Source organism: Gouania willdenowi, chromosome 8 (assembly GCF_900634775.1).
Source record: "Gouania willdenowi chromosome 8, fGouWil2.1, whole genome shotgun sequence".
Lineage (NCBI taxonomy): Eukaryota > Metazoa > Chordata > Actinopteri > Blenniiformes > Gobiesocidae > Gouania > Gouania willdenowi.
In genome coordinates this window covers 34451911-34470917 of record NC_041051.1, presented here as the reverse complement: position 1 = coordinate 34470917, position 19007 = coordinate 34451911, and the positions used below count along the sequence as shown (strand labels likewise).

The 19007-nt window shown below is 37.0% G+C and overlaps 1 protein-coding gene across 1 annotated transcript in view; it reads left to right on the top strand.

Moving 5' to 3' along the window:
* Window positions 1-17424: 17424 nt before the first annotated feature.
* Window positions 17425-19007, top strand: part of LOC114469053 (keratin, type I cytoskeletal 13-like) — a 1986-nt gene continuing 403 nt past the window's right edge. The window contains exons 1-6 of the mRNA XM_028456300.1: window positions 17425-17939; window positions 18010-18092; window positions 18169-18325; window positions 18420-18581; window positions 18672-18797; window positions 18889-19007. The exon at window positions 18889-19007 is cut by the window's right edge and continues 102 nt beyond it. Coding sequence (XP_028312101.1) covers window positions 17490-17939; window positions 18010-18092; window positions 18169-18325; window positions 18420-18581; window positions 18672-18797; window positions 18889-19007 — 1097 coding nt within the window. The 5' untranslated portion in view covers window positions 17425-17489. The remainder of the gene's footprint in view (window positions 17940-18009; window positions 18093-18168; window positions 18326-18419; window positions 18582-18671; window positions 18798-18888) is intronic.

Sequence of the window (19007 nt, the reverse complement as noted above, 5' to 3'; positions counted from 1 at the left end):
AAAAAACAAAAAAACACTTAAAGTGGGATGAAAATACAGTAAGGCATCAAAAATGTCAACAGTGAAAAACACCCATAAGGTAACTCTACATGTGTCCATACCTGCCTGTGATTGGCTGATCTGGTTGGGCCAAGTTAGTGGTTAAATGGAAGATCATTCAGAATTATTGATGTGACAGTGGAAGGAGTCGCTAAGTAAATGCAAAAAATATGCATAAAAATGGAACCATTTTGTAATCTGAGGGGTCACAGGTTTAAATCTCATCTGAACCATCACTGTGGGAGGTAAAGCTATAGTAAGTCATAAAAATGGAAAAAATTTGATTTTTTAAGTTCTGAAGTAAGGCTATAGTAAGTCATAAAAACGAAAAAAAAATTCTGAGGTAAAGCTATAGTAAGGCATAACATGAAAGAAATGATTTTTAATTCTGAGATAAGGCTATCGTAAGTCATAAAAATGGAAAACATTTGATTTTTTATTCTGAGATTAGGCTATAGTAAGTCATGCAAATGGAAAAAATTGGGATTTTTTTTAGGTAAGGCTATAGTAAGTGATAAAAAAGGAACATTTTAAAATCTTAGAAGTAAGACTATAGTAAGTCATAAAAATGGAATTTTTTTTTTTTTTTTTTTTTTTTAAAGTTAAACTACAGTAAGGCATGAAAATGGGAAAAATTGTGATTTATTACTCAAGTAAGGCTATATTGTAAGTCATAAAAGTGAAAAAAACATTTCTGAAGTAAGGCTACAGTAAGGCATAAAAATGACAAAAAATATAGGACAGGACTGCCATGCAAGGACACTTCGACACATAATCAGGTACTGGGATCGAACCCCCAACCTCTCAATCAGAAGACGACCCTCTACCACTTGAGCCACGGTCACCCAGTAAATCATAAAAATGGAAACATTTGGGATTTTTTTTTTGTTTTTTTGAGGTAAGGCTATAGTAAGTCATAAACAAGAAAAAATTAAAAAAAGATTTAGAAGTAAGGCTATAGTAAAGCATAAAAATGGAAAAACTATTTTTTTCTGATAAGGCTATAGTAAGTCATGAAAATGAAAAAAAAAGATTTTTTCTAATGTAAAGCTATAGAAAGTCATAAAAATAGAAAAATTAGATTTTTCATTCCAAGATAAGGCTATAATAAGGCATGAAATTGGAATTTTTTTTGATTTTATTAAGACGTAAGGCTATTGTAAAGCATAAAAATGTAAAAATTTGGGATTTTTTTTCAAGGTAAGGTTATAAGTCATAAAAATGGAAAAAAAAGTAATTCTGAGGTAAGGCTATAATAAGTCATAAAAATGGAAAAATTTGGATTTTTTAGAGGTAAGGCTATGGTAAGTCATAAAAATGGAAAAAATTGATTTGTTTTTTGAGGTAAAGCTAGAGTGAAACATAAAAAATGAAAATGTTTGGATTTTTTTCAGAGGAAAGGCTACAGTACATCATAAAAATAGAAAAAATTGGGATTTTTTTTAGGTAAGGCTAACGTAGGTGATAAAATAGGAAAAATAAAAAAAATTAGAAGTAAGGCTATAGTAAGGCATAAAAATTGAAAAAATTGGATTTTTTTTTTCTGAGGTAATGAAAATAGAAAATTGTGATTTTTTTTAAAGACGTAAGGCTATTGTAAAGCATAAAAATGGAAAATTTGGGATTTTTTTTTTAGAAGTAAGGCTATAGTAACACATGGAACTGGAAAAAACAGTTTTTTTATTCTGTGATAAGGCAATAGGAAGGCATAAAAATGGAAAATTTTGATTTCTTATTCTGAGATGAGGCTATTGTAAAGCATAAAAACAGAAAAAATAGAATCTTTATTTACAGATAAGGCTATATAGTAAGTCATAAATATGGAAAATTTTGGATTTTTTAGAGGTAAGGCTATGGTAAGTCATAAAAATGGAAAAAATTGATTTGTTTTTTGAGGTAAAGCTAGAGTGAAACATAAAAAATGAAAATGTTTGGAAAGGCTGTAGGAAAGGCTACAGTACATCATAAAAATAGAAAAAAATGGGATTTTTTTTTAGGTAAGGATAACGTAGGTGATAAAATAGGAAAAATAAAAAAGGCATAAAAATTGAAATTTTTTTTTTTTTTTCTGAGGTAATGAAAATAGAAAATTGTGATTTTTTTTAAAGACGTAAGGCTATTGTAAAGCATAAAAATGGAAAAACACATTTTTTTCCAGAGGTATGGCTATAGAAAGGCATAATGATGGAAAATGTTTCAATTTTTATTCTGAAATAAAGCTAAATTAAAGCATAAAAATGAAAAAAAATTGGAATAATTTTTAGGTAAGGCTATAGTAAGTCATAAAAATGGAAACATTTGCGATTTTATCAAGGTAAGGCTATAGTAAGTCAAAAAAATGGATTTTTTTTTTTTTTCGAGGTAAGGCTAATGTAAGGCATAAAAATGGAAAACTTTTGAATTTTTTTCTGAGATAAGGCTATAATAAAGCATAAAAATAAAAAAAATATTTCTTATTCTGAGATGAGGCTATTGTAAAGCATAAAAACAGAAAAAAATAGAATCTTTATTTAAAGATAAGGCTATATAGTAAGTCATAAAAATGGAAAAAAATTGACTTGTTTTTCTGAAGTAAAGCTATAGTTAGACATAAAAATTGAAAATGTTTGGATTTTTTTCAGAGGTAAGGCTATAGTAAATCATAAAAATGGAAAAAATTGGGATTTTTTAGGTAAGGCTATAGTAAGTGATAAAAAGGGAAAATTTGAAAAAAAATTAGACGTAAGGCTATTGTAAAGCATAAAAATGTAAAAATTTATTTTTTTAAGACGTATGGCTATAGTAAGGCATAATAATGGAAAACGTTTGAATTTTTATTCCGTGATAAAGCTATACTAAGCCATAAAAATGAAAAAAAAAATGATATTTTTTAGGTAAGGCTATAATAAGTCATAAAAATGGAAAAATTTGGGATTTTTTTTAAGGTATGGCTAAAGTAAGTCATAAAAATGAAAAACTTTTGGATTTTTTTAGAAGTAGGCCTATAGTAAGGCACAAAATAGGAAAAGAAATTGAATTTTTTTTTGAGGTAAAACATAAAAATGGAAAATTTGGGATTTTTTTTAGAAGTAAGGCTATAGTAACACATGAAACTGGAAAAAATATTTTTTTCTAAAGTAAGGCTATAGTAAGTCATAAAAATGGAAAAAATAGTTTTTTTATTCTGTGATAAGGCTATAGTAAAGCATAAAAACAGAAAGAATAGAATCTTTATTTACAGATAAGGCTATATAGTAAGTCATAAAAATTGAATTTTTTTATTTTTTATTCAGAAATAAGGCTATAGTAAGGCATAAAAATGGAAAAACACATTTTTTTCCAGATGTATGGCTATAGTAAGGCATAATGATGGAAAATGTTTGAAATTTTATTCTGAAATAAAGCTATATTAAAACATAAAAATGAAAAAAAAATTGTTATTTTTTTAGGTAGGGCTATAGTAACTCATAAAAATGGAAACATTTGCGATTTTTTTCAAGGTAAGGCTATAGTAAGTCATAAAAATTGATTTTTTTTTTCAAGGTAAGGCTAAAGTATAAAAATGGAAAACTTTTGAATTTTTTTCTGAGATAAGGCTATAATAAAGTATAAAAAAAAGATTTCTTATTCTGAGATGAGGCTATTGTAAAGCATAAAAACAGAAAAAAATAGAATCTTTATTTAGAGATAAGGCTATATAGTAAGTCATAAATATGGAAAAAATAGTTTTTTTATTTTGTGATAAGGCAATAGGAAGGCGTGAAAATGGAAAACTTTGGATTTGTTTTTGTGTAATGCTATAGTAAGTCATAAATATGGAACATTTTGGATTTTTTAGAAGTAAGGCTATAGTGAAGCATAAAAATAGAAAAAAATGATTTCTTATACTGAGATAAGGCTATAGTAAGTCATAAAAATGGAAAAAATTGATTTGTTTTTCTGAAGTAAAGCTATAGTAAAACATAAAAATTGATAATGTTTGGATTTTTTTTAGGTAAGGCTATAGTAAGTGATAAAAGGGAAAATTTAAAAAAACATTTAGAAGTAAGGCTGTTGTAAAGCATAAAAATTGAAATTTTTTACAGAGGTATGGCTATAGTAAGGCATAATAATGGAAAACGTTTGAATTTTTATTCTGAGATAAAGCTATATCAAGCCATAAAAATGGAAAAAAAATGGATATTTTTTTAGGTAAGTTATAAAAATGGAAAAAATTGTTTTTTTATTTTGTGATAAGGCAATAGGAAGGCGTGAAAATGGAAAACTTTGGATTTTTTTGGTGTAATGCTATAGTAAGTCATAAAAAATGAATTTTTAAGATTTTTTTTAGAGATAATTTGTAAGACATACAAATGGAAAAAAAATGTAATTTTTTTTAGAGGTAATGCATTAGTAAGTAATAAAAAATGGAAAAATTTAGATTATTTTTTTTCTGAGATAGGGCTACAGTAAAGCATAAAAATAGAAAAATAGATAATTTTTTTCTGAAGTTAGGCTATAGTAAGTCATAAAAATGGAACAGTTTTGAATTTTTTTAGAGGTAAGAATATAGTGAGGCATAAAAATGAAAAACCTAATTTTTTTCTGAGATAAGTAATTAATAAAAAGATTAATTTAGAGAAAAGGCATGAATGGACATTGGACAGATCCAGTAAGTGACCAAATACAAAATCATCCTGTTCTGCTAAAGTATTAATGCATTAAATAGAATAGGAGACGTATGAACAACCCAACTAAAAAATGATACACCTTCTCCTCCTCTGTGCATAAATACTTCTTCTGAATTAACTTCTTTTTTCAAACATTTCCATCACACATAAGATTTCCTCCAATTATTAGCGATGATGCCCTGATATTCCTCACCCTGCAGTGTGACTCTCATCAGAAATGATCCTTTCTATGGCGCTTTGACACTTTATTACTTAATGACAGTGATTTTTAAAAAAAATGTAAAGAAAGAATGTGAGGACTTTCTGTTAATAAACGTATCACCATCCTTACTCTGGGAAAGTTTACCTCCATGACTGCTACGTACTGACTGTACCTGTGCTGGATTAGCCATGCACACACATTACTGTACTGACTTTTAAAAATGCTTAAAACATCACATCACTCGACCATCGATAAAAAAAATGCTTGTCATGATCAGATTAAGATGAATACAACAGTTTATTATTGTTATTCATTGCAATATATATTATAATCATGTTTTTGGAGAATAAACTATTCCTATTCATAATGAGATCGCTGCATCAGACGCTGTTACTGACTCAAGTTGTTGACTGAGAGTCATTACCATACTGAGCTTGGAAGAATTCATTCTAATTATAGCCGTAAGTGGCGATAAACGGCCCCCGCCTTCGCCGTGCTGCCTTTGTCACGTCGCTTTTTGTTTGAGTTTGTTTGAATTTCTGAGACTGAGACTGAGGTGAGTTGGTTCTGACACCAGGAAACAAAGAAAGAAAGAAAGAAAGAATAATAATTCAACCCAATAACAATGTTTCCCCCTTTGTGAGTACCATGAACCATTTATTTTAATTTTATTTCACCTGGAAAGCCCAGAAGTGAAACCTATTCAGCTTTTGACCTCAGGGTGTGAGGGGGCGCTAGTGCACCATCTTTATCTATTTCACTGCACAGCTCCTCACTGAGCTAGAGTCACGTGTACAAACACAGACTGTAAACACACGAGTGAGAGAGAAGAAGATAGTTTAGAGCAGAGAGGGGGAGGGGCATCTGAGCAGCCGCTCACACTGATAAACTAGTAAAGCTCTCAAGTCTCACTGATTGGACCTGATGTGAGTCACTGATGTATGTGTGTGTGCGAGCCACAGACTACACACACACACACACACACACACACACAGACACACGCACACACACACACACACACACACACACACACACACACACACACACACTACACACAATGACTCCAAAAAACATACATTACAGATTAAATACACCAAACGAACAAAATATAAAAATGAGTAAAACAACAAACACATTTATCATATTCATGTTTCATAGAATTAAACCAGATAAATCACACACACTATTTTATTTTACACCTACAAATAAACCCTTTATAACACTACAGAGTACAGTATGTACACCTCTATGTACATACAACCTTATAACACACTCATTTGGACATAATTGACAGCTCTACTTAAGCTCCTCCCACTATATAAATACTGTAGCACTCTGTACAGTGAAAGGAACCAGGCAGGTTGGCACTCAAAACGTCGGTTTAATTAACCAAACAAAAATGATCACTGTAGGCCGTGATGCAAAAAAAGCATCCCACTTGCTCATAACCCCTCCCCTCAGGCCCGCTGCTGTCCCGTTGCCATGACAATATGACAATAACATAAAAGATAGTGATTTTTCACATTTATCCCAGTATAGAAATTAATAAATAGGTGTAGCAGGTTATGCTTACAAATATAACAGAGAGCTCAGCAATTTCTATAATGTTCCTCAACATGACGGAGTGGGACTCATTTTCAGCCCTGGACCTTCAGACCTCAGACCAGCCCACTTTAGATCAAAATATAGAATTATAATAATCATTCTAACCTTACACGTTGAGTCTACAATAGCATGCTGTTCTATAAAGTCTTTAAAGATGAGCTCATACATCTCCATCATTAGTCTTTATAACACAAAATTAGCAGAATCTACACTTGATCAATGAGGGGAGTGGTTACAAACCTGTTCTGCTGTGTCCCCTTAGAAACATCAGGGCCCCCATTGTGACAAAATGCCAAAAAAATAAAATAAATAAAAGGTTAAAAAAAAGTGCAACCTTTTGAAAAACAAAAAAATAATGTCTACAGTAGAGCACACATACTACATACAACAATGTCAGGATCACTTTGTCCCAAAGTCCGTACCCAGGACTTCACTAGTACGTAGTATTCGTACTTAAAAGTGAGAAACAATTTTATTATTCCCCTTCACTCTAATAACACAAGGGTTACACTACTGCCACCCACTGGCGTGGCAGTACAACTACATGCAACATATCAATACAATAGTCACATATTTTTTTCATCATTTACATCCCAGGCTAGAAGCCAAACTACTTCACAGAAATGTCACGTTTCAGGTGAACTCAGTCATTAAGGAGGCTACGACACTTAGAACCCATAACACTGGTCAACGTTTATGGAACAAACACAGACAATCCTCAATTTTTCAAGAAGTTGTTCTTCACTTAGTCTGATCTAAACACAGAGATCTACATGGGAGGAGACGTTAACATAGTTTTGGACCCAACCTTTGATGGTCTTCCTGCTATATAATGAAAAGAAGAGATGCTAGGATTGGGGCTCATAGACGTTTGATGTACATTAAATAAAGATACAAGAGAATATTCATTCTATTCTCCTGTTCACAACAGTTATTCTTGTATAGATTTATTATTAATGTCTTCCTCTATGATACGCCTAGTCACGTCTTGACAGTACCTGGCAAACACCTTATCAGAAATGTGTTAGTGACGATACCTGCATCCACACCAATTACCAGGTGTAACACAAGGAAATTTACCTCCCATTTACTTCATGATTCAGAATTTATGAATATGATTAACAGGAAAATTGACTTTTTCTAAAACATTAATCAAAACACTGCAAACCCCAACATTGTGTGGGACGCTATGAAAGCTTACATCAGAGGTGAAATAATACACCTCAAATAAACGTCAAAAGTACACAACTACAATACAATATCTTGAAAATAAAATGAAGGAACTAGAAAGACAACATGTACAGTCAGGTGATAATATTATCCTCCAACAACTAAAATCAAAACAGCTGAAATATAATATGCTAAACACTCATAAGACATAAAATGCTATAAAAGAATGAAACATAGATACTATGAACAGGGGAGCTACAGTATCTGAGGAGGAGACACTAGAGGACAGTATTACAAGTGATGAAAGCTCTGACCTCAGGAAAAAACGTGTACAGTGGAAATATTTGTTTGAGGCAATGAGAAGGATGAACATTGGTCCAAACTGTTGTATAAACACCCTACAGCACAGATACCAACTAACAAAGATATCTCAGCCACATTGTTTTATCACGCAGCACCAGACAAGGTTGTTGTGTTTCATCTCTACTATTTATAATAATTTATAATATAACATTTATGATTGAACTGCTGGCTACAGCCATAAGGTCTAATCCAGCATTTCATGTATACAAATACACTCATACTTTGTCTCTATATGCAGATGATATATTAGCATATCTCTCAAGTCCAGATGAATCAATCCCAGCTCTTATGGTCAAATATCTGGCTCTAAGATTAATATCAATAAAAATGTGGTCATGCCTTTTAGCGCCAAAGCTGACGCTCCTGATACGATGTTTCAATCACATGACCTATCCTGTTCTAAAAGAAGAGCACAATACATTCTTCCTTAACTACACAGCATTACTGAAACAGACTGTTACCTTTATCTTTAACTGGACGTATTAATTGTATAAAAATGAATGTATTGCCAAAATATTTGTATCTTTTCCAGTTGTTACTGATTCCTGTCCCCAAGCTATTTTTAAACAACTCAATCAGTGCATCACACACTTCATATAGAGACACAAACCACCCAGGATAAAAATGACGACTCTGCAAAAAGAGGGGGATTGAAAGTCTTGAAGTTTGAGCGTTTCTATTGGTCGACTCAAACTAGAGCAACATGGGCGGAAACAAATTGAACAGTGTCATTTAACAAAGTTGAAATTAAAATATATCTCAGCTCGCTAAGCGTTCTTCTATCAATAACAAACCCAGTTATTGTTTATACTTATACGTTTTGGTAACAGACTATGTATGACACTTTAACCCCTCCTACCCTTCAGGATGGGATTATAAAGTTATGGTTTAAAAAAAGGTAGAACAACATTTGGAAATGTGTTTAAAGATCAACCCTTCAGACTTTTGAAGAGCTCTCATCTCAGTATGGGCTAGCCACGCCCACTTTGTAAATACCTTCAGGTTTGACACTTTGTTTTCTCTGAACAGGAGTTCAAGCATTAAAAGAAACACCTTTAGATAAAGTGGTGCGTAGTAAACAGGGAGTGATTATATTATATCAGATTAAAGGTTGGGAGCTGAAAGTGAAAATGTAAATAGGAGGAAGAATTATTGTGTAGTCAGTGTTTTTCTTTTAATTCTAGATGTAAAATGACACAATATAATCTTATTCATAGAACATACTAATATCCCTGACAGGTTACACAAAATAAAACCTCAATACTCACAGTTTTGCCAAAGATGTAAATGAGGAATAAGAACGTTCTATGATATGCTGAAAATCAACAAATTCATTAGAATAGCCCTCATCACAGCTAACAAATGTATATCTATGTATTGGAAAGATGTATGACCACCTACGTTTGCTATATGAACGACTGAAGTCATGTATACCAGGAGAAAAGGTTATGTACAATCTGAAAGGTCAACCTGGACAGTTTCATAAGATCTGGAGTGTCTTTCTAACATATTTGGACACAAAGTCCACAATACAGTAATCCTTTCATTATTAGATCTTATCTATCTGCACATTACTCTATCAATCAGCTCTAGGGTTGTTATGTAAATAACCAATAAATATATTGTTGGAAAAAAAAATCGCAACAAAATCAAAAAAACTCTTAAAAATATACAGAACACTAACTAATCACTTACCAATCAATAAATGTGAAGCTGAACTCAGAAATTTGTTGTAATACTTTTAGGATGAAAAAACAAACCTTCAGCTAATTCATCAGATCTCACATTACAACACAAACTGGGGCCTGGGCTGCTGGATGGTGGCTGGGGTGGGGGGGCTCTCCTCGGGGATGCCCTTGGGGGTTCCTGGTCCGGGGGGGGGACCATAAAAATCAGTCTATTATGAACTGAGATTTTTCCATTTTCAAACTGATCCAGATTTAATATATTGGATAATAAGTTAAGATATGATTCAAAGTTGAGTTTGGTAAAGTTAGGCTTAAATATATGTGACTATTCTCATAGTGCACAGAGCTCTACTTTTACTGGAACCATGAAGAATCTAATAGAACCCGTTCATCTGTTACAGCTGCCAAACATCTGTCAGAGAGGCTCTCTAAGCTCCGCCCCCACGGCCTGTGGATTTCCTTATATGGTAACAACTAGTATCAGGTGAGAGGAGGAGGGGCGTCTCCCACGCTCAGTGAAGGCAGCACAAATCTCAGTTCAATGTAATGCTGTATGATATGATCAGAGGGTGTTTGATCAAACCCAGCTCAGGGTTTAGTCCAGGTTTAACTTGAGTCCAGCTCCATTAAACCTGGTTCTAACTGGAACAGCCATTTTATCAAAGAGAAAACACCTTAGTTACCATAGTAACACAGCCCGTGGGTCAAACCTGCTCCTGACCAGGTTTAATCTGCTGAGTCACTCTCATGAAACCACGTCATCATTATTAAAGAAGTCATTTAGTGATTCTTTAAAATACTCAATAAAGATCTAGAAAGGGAAAAAATAGTCAAAAAGACTTTTGTTATATTTTAAATACCACTTTAATACGATATTTTAAGAGGAAATTAAACAGAATATGATGGTAAATGTTTTAATATCTCCTCATCCTCAGAGAGGGGAGTCCACTCTGTGGGACGTGACAAAGCGTTCAGCCGCTCCGTCTAAATAAGGTCATCCATGCACGGATGCGACCAAATGAAATTTTGACTCGCACACACTGAAAAAATAGTCGCATATGCGACCATTTTGGTCGCGGTCTTGAGCCCGGTGGCACCTGCATCCTGGGGTAGGGGGGCCAGGTAGGCTGCGTTGCTGTGGGCTGCTCCACAGGCCCATTGGGGGGGCTCTGGTTGGGTTCCCTGAGGGGTTCCCAGTAGGAGGCCATCATATAGTGGGGTCAACCCAGTCATTGGCACAACTGGTTCATTCCTAGTGTGGCGTGCACAGCACTGGGGGGCTGGGGCCTTGTCCAGAGGGGGGGACCCTTTTTGAGGCCGCGCTAGCCACACTGGTTGCCATGGCACCAGTTAGTGTGTGTGTGTGTGTGTCTTAACACTGAAATAATTCACAATCAGTTCATCCATCAGATCATATGATCACTCAGCAGTAATATAACACACACACACACACACACACACACTAACACGGATCAGTGGAAACACTTTGCCTTTATCATTGGAATGACTTTTCACCCCCCCCCCCCCCCGTTAACACAACAGATCAGAAGGTTACTGTAGGTGTGTGCTTTGTGTGTTTTAACGATACATAGTTGTGTTGATCTCAGTGTCGTGTGTGTATTCACAGAGACTAGCTGTCAGTCATCTTTAATCATCAGCTGAAGGCGTTTCACACACACACACACACACACACACACACAGAGTGAGTTTCATGTGTGTGTTGCCTGCAGCCGTAAATACCTCGGAGGTCGAACACCTGAAGTGGGCGGAGCCTAAACAGGTAGGTACAGGTGAGTTTGGCCTGAAGCCCAAACCTTTAACCGTAACCAAACCTCAACTCAGATCAGATCAGATTAGTTTAGATCATATTTAATCTGATAAGATCTGATCAGATTAGATTGTGGTGCAGCAGGAGAAAGTAAAGAGTAGAAAAACAAAGCCCAGTTAATATCTGAGTGTTTACTGCAGCCTTTCATGAAGAAATAAATAAATAAATGAATAAATAAATAAATAAATAAATAAATAAATAAATAAATAAATAAATAAATAAATGAATAAAAAAAAAATATAATAAATAAATAAATAATAAATAAATAAATAAATAAATAAATATCAGAAAAAAGAGGTTTGTGTTTAATTCTGACCTTTGTTGTGGAACAACGTGGGAGCTAATGTGCTAATGTTCTAGCTATATAATGTTTAATATTGATTGTTTCTATTGTATCGTGTATTGATCAAGTTTCACAGAAACTGTTTGTTATATTAAAACATTTTTCATCACTGAAGTTACAATAGGTTTGTTCTTTATTCACCTGTTGTTTCTGTGTGTGTGTGTGTGTGTGTGTGTGTGTGTGTGTGTGTGTGTGTGTGTGTGTGTGTGTGTGTGTGTGTGTGTGTGTGTGTGTGTGTGTGTGTGTGTGTGTGTGTGTGTGTGTGTGTGTTGCATCAGCTAATATTGACACAAAGCTCCCGTAGAGATGATGATATGCTTCACACACATGTGCACAATGATGAGATTACTTTACTTTTACTCTCATGTTTGTTCAAATCTAGTTTAATTCACATGGTGTGCAGATACAAGCCTTTACTGAGTCTGTTCACACACACACACACACACACACACACACACACACACACACACACACACACACACACTCACTCACTCCAAGGGTTTCTGTCTCTGTGAGGACTCCCTCAGGGCAAGGCGACGTCCACATTCCTTCAACTCATCCCAACATGTCAGCCCCACCTCACACACACACACACACACACACACACACACACACACACACACACACACACACACACACACACACACACACACACACACACACACACTCTAAGCTCACATCACATTACATAAAACAGGATTATATAAGTTAGGTTAAGATCAAACAGGATCAAACAGGATACTGTTTAAGATCATTAATATTAACAGTTGTTAATATACACACACACACACACACACACACACGATGCACTGGAACCGGCATTCATCCATTTGTTTATTTGTTTATTTGTACATTTGTTCATTTGTCCGTCTGTACGTTCATTAATGAACCACACTAATGTCCCAGTTAGCTAACAGCTAATGTCACACTACGACTGAGGATCCTTTCTATCTTCTCTCTCACCTGGTGTTTTCATGGTTATTTCCTGGTTGTTTCAGTTTCAGGGACAGATGAACATGTGATGATTATGTAATGATTTTTGTTTAAATCAAAGACTCACTGATGTGAGGACTTCTGGTGGAGGTCCTGAGGCGAATGGCCACATAATAAACATCTCCAGGTCAGTCGGAGCTTTTCCCCACTAACGTAGAACGACTACTGAAATTATACAAACATTAATGATGGAGGGAGAAGGTACAAGAAGAACAAGGGTAGTCTATGAGAGAGGACAAGGGTGAACTGCTGGGCAACGACGAGGCCACGGCTGAGGACCAGGGAGAGTGTCATGGTGGACAAGGGCGTAGCACAGAGCTAACAGAGATACACATTGAGAAAGATAACTTCACCACCATTCGTGAGGACATTAAAACACTCACACTGGAAGTGAAATCTCAACTTGGTGAATTACTGACCAAACTCAGGGATGACCTGAAATCTGAGTTAGCCGACATCCTGCAGAAGCTAAGTGAGGTGGTATCCGGCCTAAAAGCTACAACAGAGAGAGTGAACGAGCCCGAGGGGTGAATCTCCGACATTGAAGAGTGGACGGTGGATTTCCAAGAGCCAGTCATTCCAAGCACAGGAGAGTCTACAGAACGAGCGTACACACCTGGACGCACGCTGGAGGCATAACAACGTCCGTATTCACGGCATTCTGGAGGGAACTGAAGATAACAATATTTACCATTTTATCGATAACCTCATAAAGATAGAGCTGGAGCCACCGGCACAGTCCGACCTTGGAATACAGCGGTGCCACAGAGCTCTATGCCCCAAACCCCCCAACCTAGGTTGGTGGTCAAATACTTTCAGGAGTTTAAAACTAATGAACTGGTGCTACACTCCACCTGGAAGAAAAAGGAGGTTATTCTGGGAAAGAGCAGGATTTATTTTGACCACGACTACCCAGCTGAGACACTCGCTAACAGGAAGGCATACGGGAACATCAGGAGGATGCTCTAGGATAAAGGAATAGAATTCCAAACGCTGCCGCCCGACAAGCTACGAGTGTTTTTTGACTCCGGGCCAGTTATGTACCGCCCCGCGGGGGATGCAGCCGCAGACCTGAAGAAGAGAAGTTTCCTGAGAGGAGCCAACCAAACCTGGCAACCCGCAGAAAGCACCTTGGTGGCGAGCGTCAAACATCCAAGCAGACCCACAACGACCGGATTTAGGAGAAGCTTCAAAGATTTCACTGCCCATAAATGACTGAGAACCACTGTGTATCATACTGGGAGTAATAGTAAGACTTCATATATGGGACATGCTGTCAGTGACGTCACACGGGAGAACAGACCTTCAGTGAGGTGACACTCAAATAAAAACTACCACACCTATATTCCTTGATACGTTCTTTAAGAATGATTTAATTTACCATTGTTTACACATCAGTTGATGTTAATGTTTATTAATCTGTCTGTTTATGTCTCACTTATAACTGGATGGGATCAACTAAAATGAGATAAAATGACCGACTGACAAGAGGAAAACGTAGATTAATCTGTAAAGTAAGTGATTTTTTTCACTGAGAAGGAACAAGTCAGGCTTACAGGAGGCTCTGGTGCTGAACTAGACCATCCCCCACCTACAGAGTATTTATTTATCTACTTCAGAATGGAACCCTATTTGTTTTTGTTAGGTGTTCAGAGTGCAGTTTGAGCAAAGTTCACATTTGATTTTGGTTTAACTTTAATTTTTTGGGAATAAATACAATGTGAGGAATATAAGGTGATTAAACTTAACGTAAATGGTTTACACAATTAAAAGGGGAAATGGAATTGCAAAAATGAAAAAAGTGTGTGTGTGTGTGTGTGTGTGTGTTCCACTTCAGTCTGTGATGAGCAGCAGGACGTTGTATAAAAACCATGTGAACAGCTTAAATCAGTGAACAAAGGTGACTCTCATTGTGCTTCAGAGTGAAAATCACTAATAGTTGAAAGACAGACACGACAGCTGAGGAGGATCTGCTCTGACCCACACTTTAAGACACATGGGAGCTTCAACACGTGTTGGTATTACTTCCTTTTACACAATCTCATCAAAACGAGAAATAGACCATTTTGAAATAATCTCTTTAAAATATGGTCATGAAAAAAGGACTTCTTTAGATACCTACAGGTCAGGGACTATTTTAATAAGAGATTAAATCAGTGGAGAAACCTGAGGTTAACCTGGCTGATATATTTGTTGACATGTACAAAGGTAAAGAAATAAAGAAATGAGTATCTAAACATGACTTAATAACTCAATACACAAAGAATCACTCAACCAACAACGTTAAAATGAAGTGGGAAAAATAGTCGAGGCTCAGCATCTCAGAGGAGGTGTGGTTAAACATGTCAGGTGACCTTCACCAGGTCAGGCCTTTGGAGGGATTTCTGTTGGTTTCATCTAATTAAGATACTTGTTAAATCAGAGGTGTGCAGGGTCAACTGGAGACGGTCTGTGTTGGAGCAGATGTTCGACCACTTTCACATCTTTAGGGATTGTCCACAGATCAGACCGTAGGTCGTTCAAGCAATGAATAGTGTTTTCAGTGAAGTGATCGACAAACGATCTATCTGAGAAACATTCCATCTGACCTTCATATCAGGATCAATACCTGCTGAACATAATATTAACAACCACTAAACAGTGGTGACATCCTGATCCTCCAACACAGACTGACTGGGAAAATATTATGGCTATTATTGAGAATATGGAGAGAATTACTTCTGCATTGAACTAGAAGATACATTTTATGTTAAATGGGAAAAATAGATCATGTAAGTAATCATTGAGACATTTATGTAGAAACTGATGTGTTTCCTATTATTTAAAATGTTCCTTTCATAAGGACAAATGGATGACCAAATGTATGTATGTTGTTGTTTTGTCTTGTTTACTAATATTTATAAAAATAAAGTAAAAAAAAAAAAAACAACAACTCACTGACATGTCTGTAGATGTTTGGTTTTGTCAGTGATCAAATTCTATAATGTTTAAAAATAAAGTGAAATGTTAGTGTATCTCCTGAAAGGTGTTCATGTACCCTAGGGCAGTGGTCTGTAAACATTATTCCTCCTCTCACCTGGATTAAAATCCTTCTCAATGAAGACAATATAGTGTAGAATCTTCTAGTTACAATTATATTGATTATTATTCATAATAATTTAAAAAATGTTAACACATGATCATGTTGGTCAACACATGCTAATTGCTAATTTCTTGCTACATATCAAGCATACATATTAATCTGGTACGTTGGCAGTTAATTCATAATTTTTCCACACAAATAAAATCTTTATTTTCTTCCAGAATAGTGTTTTTGTTGGTTTAGTTATTGTATCATAAATTTAAAACATAAAGTTAACCACAGGTGTAGGAAAGTTTATTAATGATAATTATTACACAATGTGATTTATTTTTAGGTTGACATATTATTATATCATGATTTTATTTGATGTCAGTGTCATTTATCATTAAAAACCTCTGTAAGAAATAACAGTTCATTATTATAATATGTTCTTATAGCTATAGGAGCCATTGCTAAAGAGTCAAGGAGCCACAGGTTACAGACCCCTGTTCTAGGGGTACACGTACCCCAGTTTGGGAACCACTAGAATATACAGAAATCTCTACAAACATTTTTAACCCAGAGAATATATAAAACATAAAAAATAATATTAATGTATTTATTTATTTAATGTTAACCTATCAGTATGATTTTAGTTAAAATACCTTACATAATATACATATTTATATGACCTAATACTACTGTAATAATAAATCATTTAACTTTAGAACCTCCACATATTAAACATAGTTTATTAAATCAGTCCAACCATGATGTGTTACTGTATCATCCTCAGGAGATGATGATGATTGTTCATATCTACAGTGATGTTTGACCGTGGGAAACTGAAAACTATATAAAGATGAACATTATTAGTGTTAGAGCAGCTCTGGTGTGTGTGTGTGTGTGTGTGTGTGTGTGTGTCTACTCTCCAACAGTCCCTGAAACCACCACACACACACATCCATGTACACATGACACACACACACACACACACAGAGAGTGGGGGTCCTACGTAGTTCCCACCACCATGATGTTGCTGGTTTTGGTATTTCCTGTGTTTTATTGTGTGTGACAGACGTGTCTAATGTTCTGGTCATTTATGTAAATACAGAATAAACAGAGTTCTGTTCTGTACAGTACGAGACGCACCATTTAAGGGTCAAATAATGAACCATTCTGTATTTTAAGGGACGGGAGGAAACCCTACATGTGACCTTCTGTAGCTGCCTTAGCTAATGTAGCGTGCTAACGTAGCATGACCTGTGACCTTCTGTAGCTGTCAGTCATCCTCAGATTGTTCCCTGCAGCTCTACGTGCTGAGGCCTCTCTAATGGCTCAGGGTGGATCCACATTCTGAGACACACCCAAACATTAAAGCTGCTCTGTGAAAGCAGGGCCTGCCCCCCTCCAGCACTGAGACTTGGCACCGTGCCCCCCTCCACGCCCTCCCCTGGCACGCCACAGTATAAATGTGTGTGTGAGTGTGTGAAGACGCTCCAGTCTCTCCCTGCAGCAGAAGGACAGACACCCTCCTCTACTCTCACCATGTCTATGACCAGATTCAGCAAGAGCGGCGGCGCCAGCTCTGCCAACGCGGTGGTTCAGCGCTACGCCAAGTCCATGTCCTCCGCAGGGGGCGGACAAAGGATGTCCAGCGCTGGGGGCATGTACGGTGGCTGGAGTGGAGGAGGAGGAGGAGGAGGAGGAGCCAGCTACAGTTACAGCAGCAGCTCATCGGCAGGTGGAGGGTCCTTCGGGTATGGCGCCGGTGGAGGCGGAGGTGGCGGTGGAGACATGGACGTCACCGTCAATGAGAAGGCCACCATGCAGAACCTGAACTACAGGCTGGCCACCTACCTGGAAAAGGTGAAGGCCCTGGAGAAGGCCAACAGTGAGCTGGAAGTGAAGATACGTTCCTTCTTGGATGGAAAGTCGTCTCCATCGGCCAGAGACTACAGCGCCTACTACGTCACCATCGCTGACCTGCAGGAGAAGGTGAGGACCTCACCACGCACCCCACAGGTCCACCACACTCACCATCAACCTTTCTTCTTCTCACCCTCAGATTCAGGATGCTACAAAAATCAACGGAGGCATCTACCTCTCCATCGACAACGCCAAACTGGCAGCTGACGACTTCAGGCTGAAGTGAGCACATGAAGTGATGAAGTTATGGTGGACCTCAGTCTGAGCTCCTCTGACCTCTAACCTCTCTTCTGTGCAGGTATGAGAACGAGCTGGCCATGAGGTTATCGGTGGAAAGTGACATCGCTGGGTTGAGGAGGGTCCTGGATGAGCTAACCATGTCTCGCAGTGACCTGGAGATGCAGATCGAAGGTCTGAAGGAGGAGCTGATCTTCCTGAAGAAGAACCATGAGGAGGTGCGTGGGGTCAGAAGTCAAAGAAACAGCCCTAATGTTCTCTGTAGATCTGATGTCATCAACCCTGTCTCTCTCTGTGTATGTGTGTGTGTAGGAGCTTCTGGCCACAAAGACCCAGATGAGTGGGCAGGTGAACGTGGAGGTGGACGCTCCTGCTCAGCAGGACCTGGCTGCTGTCATGGACGAAATGAGAGATTATTACGAGCAGCTCGCAGAAAAGAACCGCAAGGGCTGGGAGAACTGGTTCCAACAGAAGGTACCAAGACCACCACCAGGTTAGAGTCCTGCTCTGTGGGCGGAGCTTCACTTCATCCTGTGTGTGTGCGTGTGTGTGTGTGTGTCACAGTCGGAAACTCTGAGCAAAGAGATGGTGGAGAGTGTGGAGACGGTCCAGACCACAAAGACAGAGTTGACCGACTTGAAGAGGATGCTCCAGAGTTTAGAGATCGAGCTGCAGTCTCAGCTCAGCATGGTGAGTGTGTGTCCTCACACACACACACACACACACACACACACACACACACACACACACACACACTATCTGACACACTGTGCTTCTGCAGAAAGCAGGTCTGGAGAACTCTCTGTCTGAGACCCAGAACCGCTACGCCCGTCTGCTGATCAACTACCAGCAGCAGGTCACCATGCTGGAGGAGCAGCTGCTGCAGCTTAAGTCTGACAT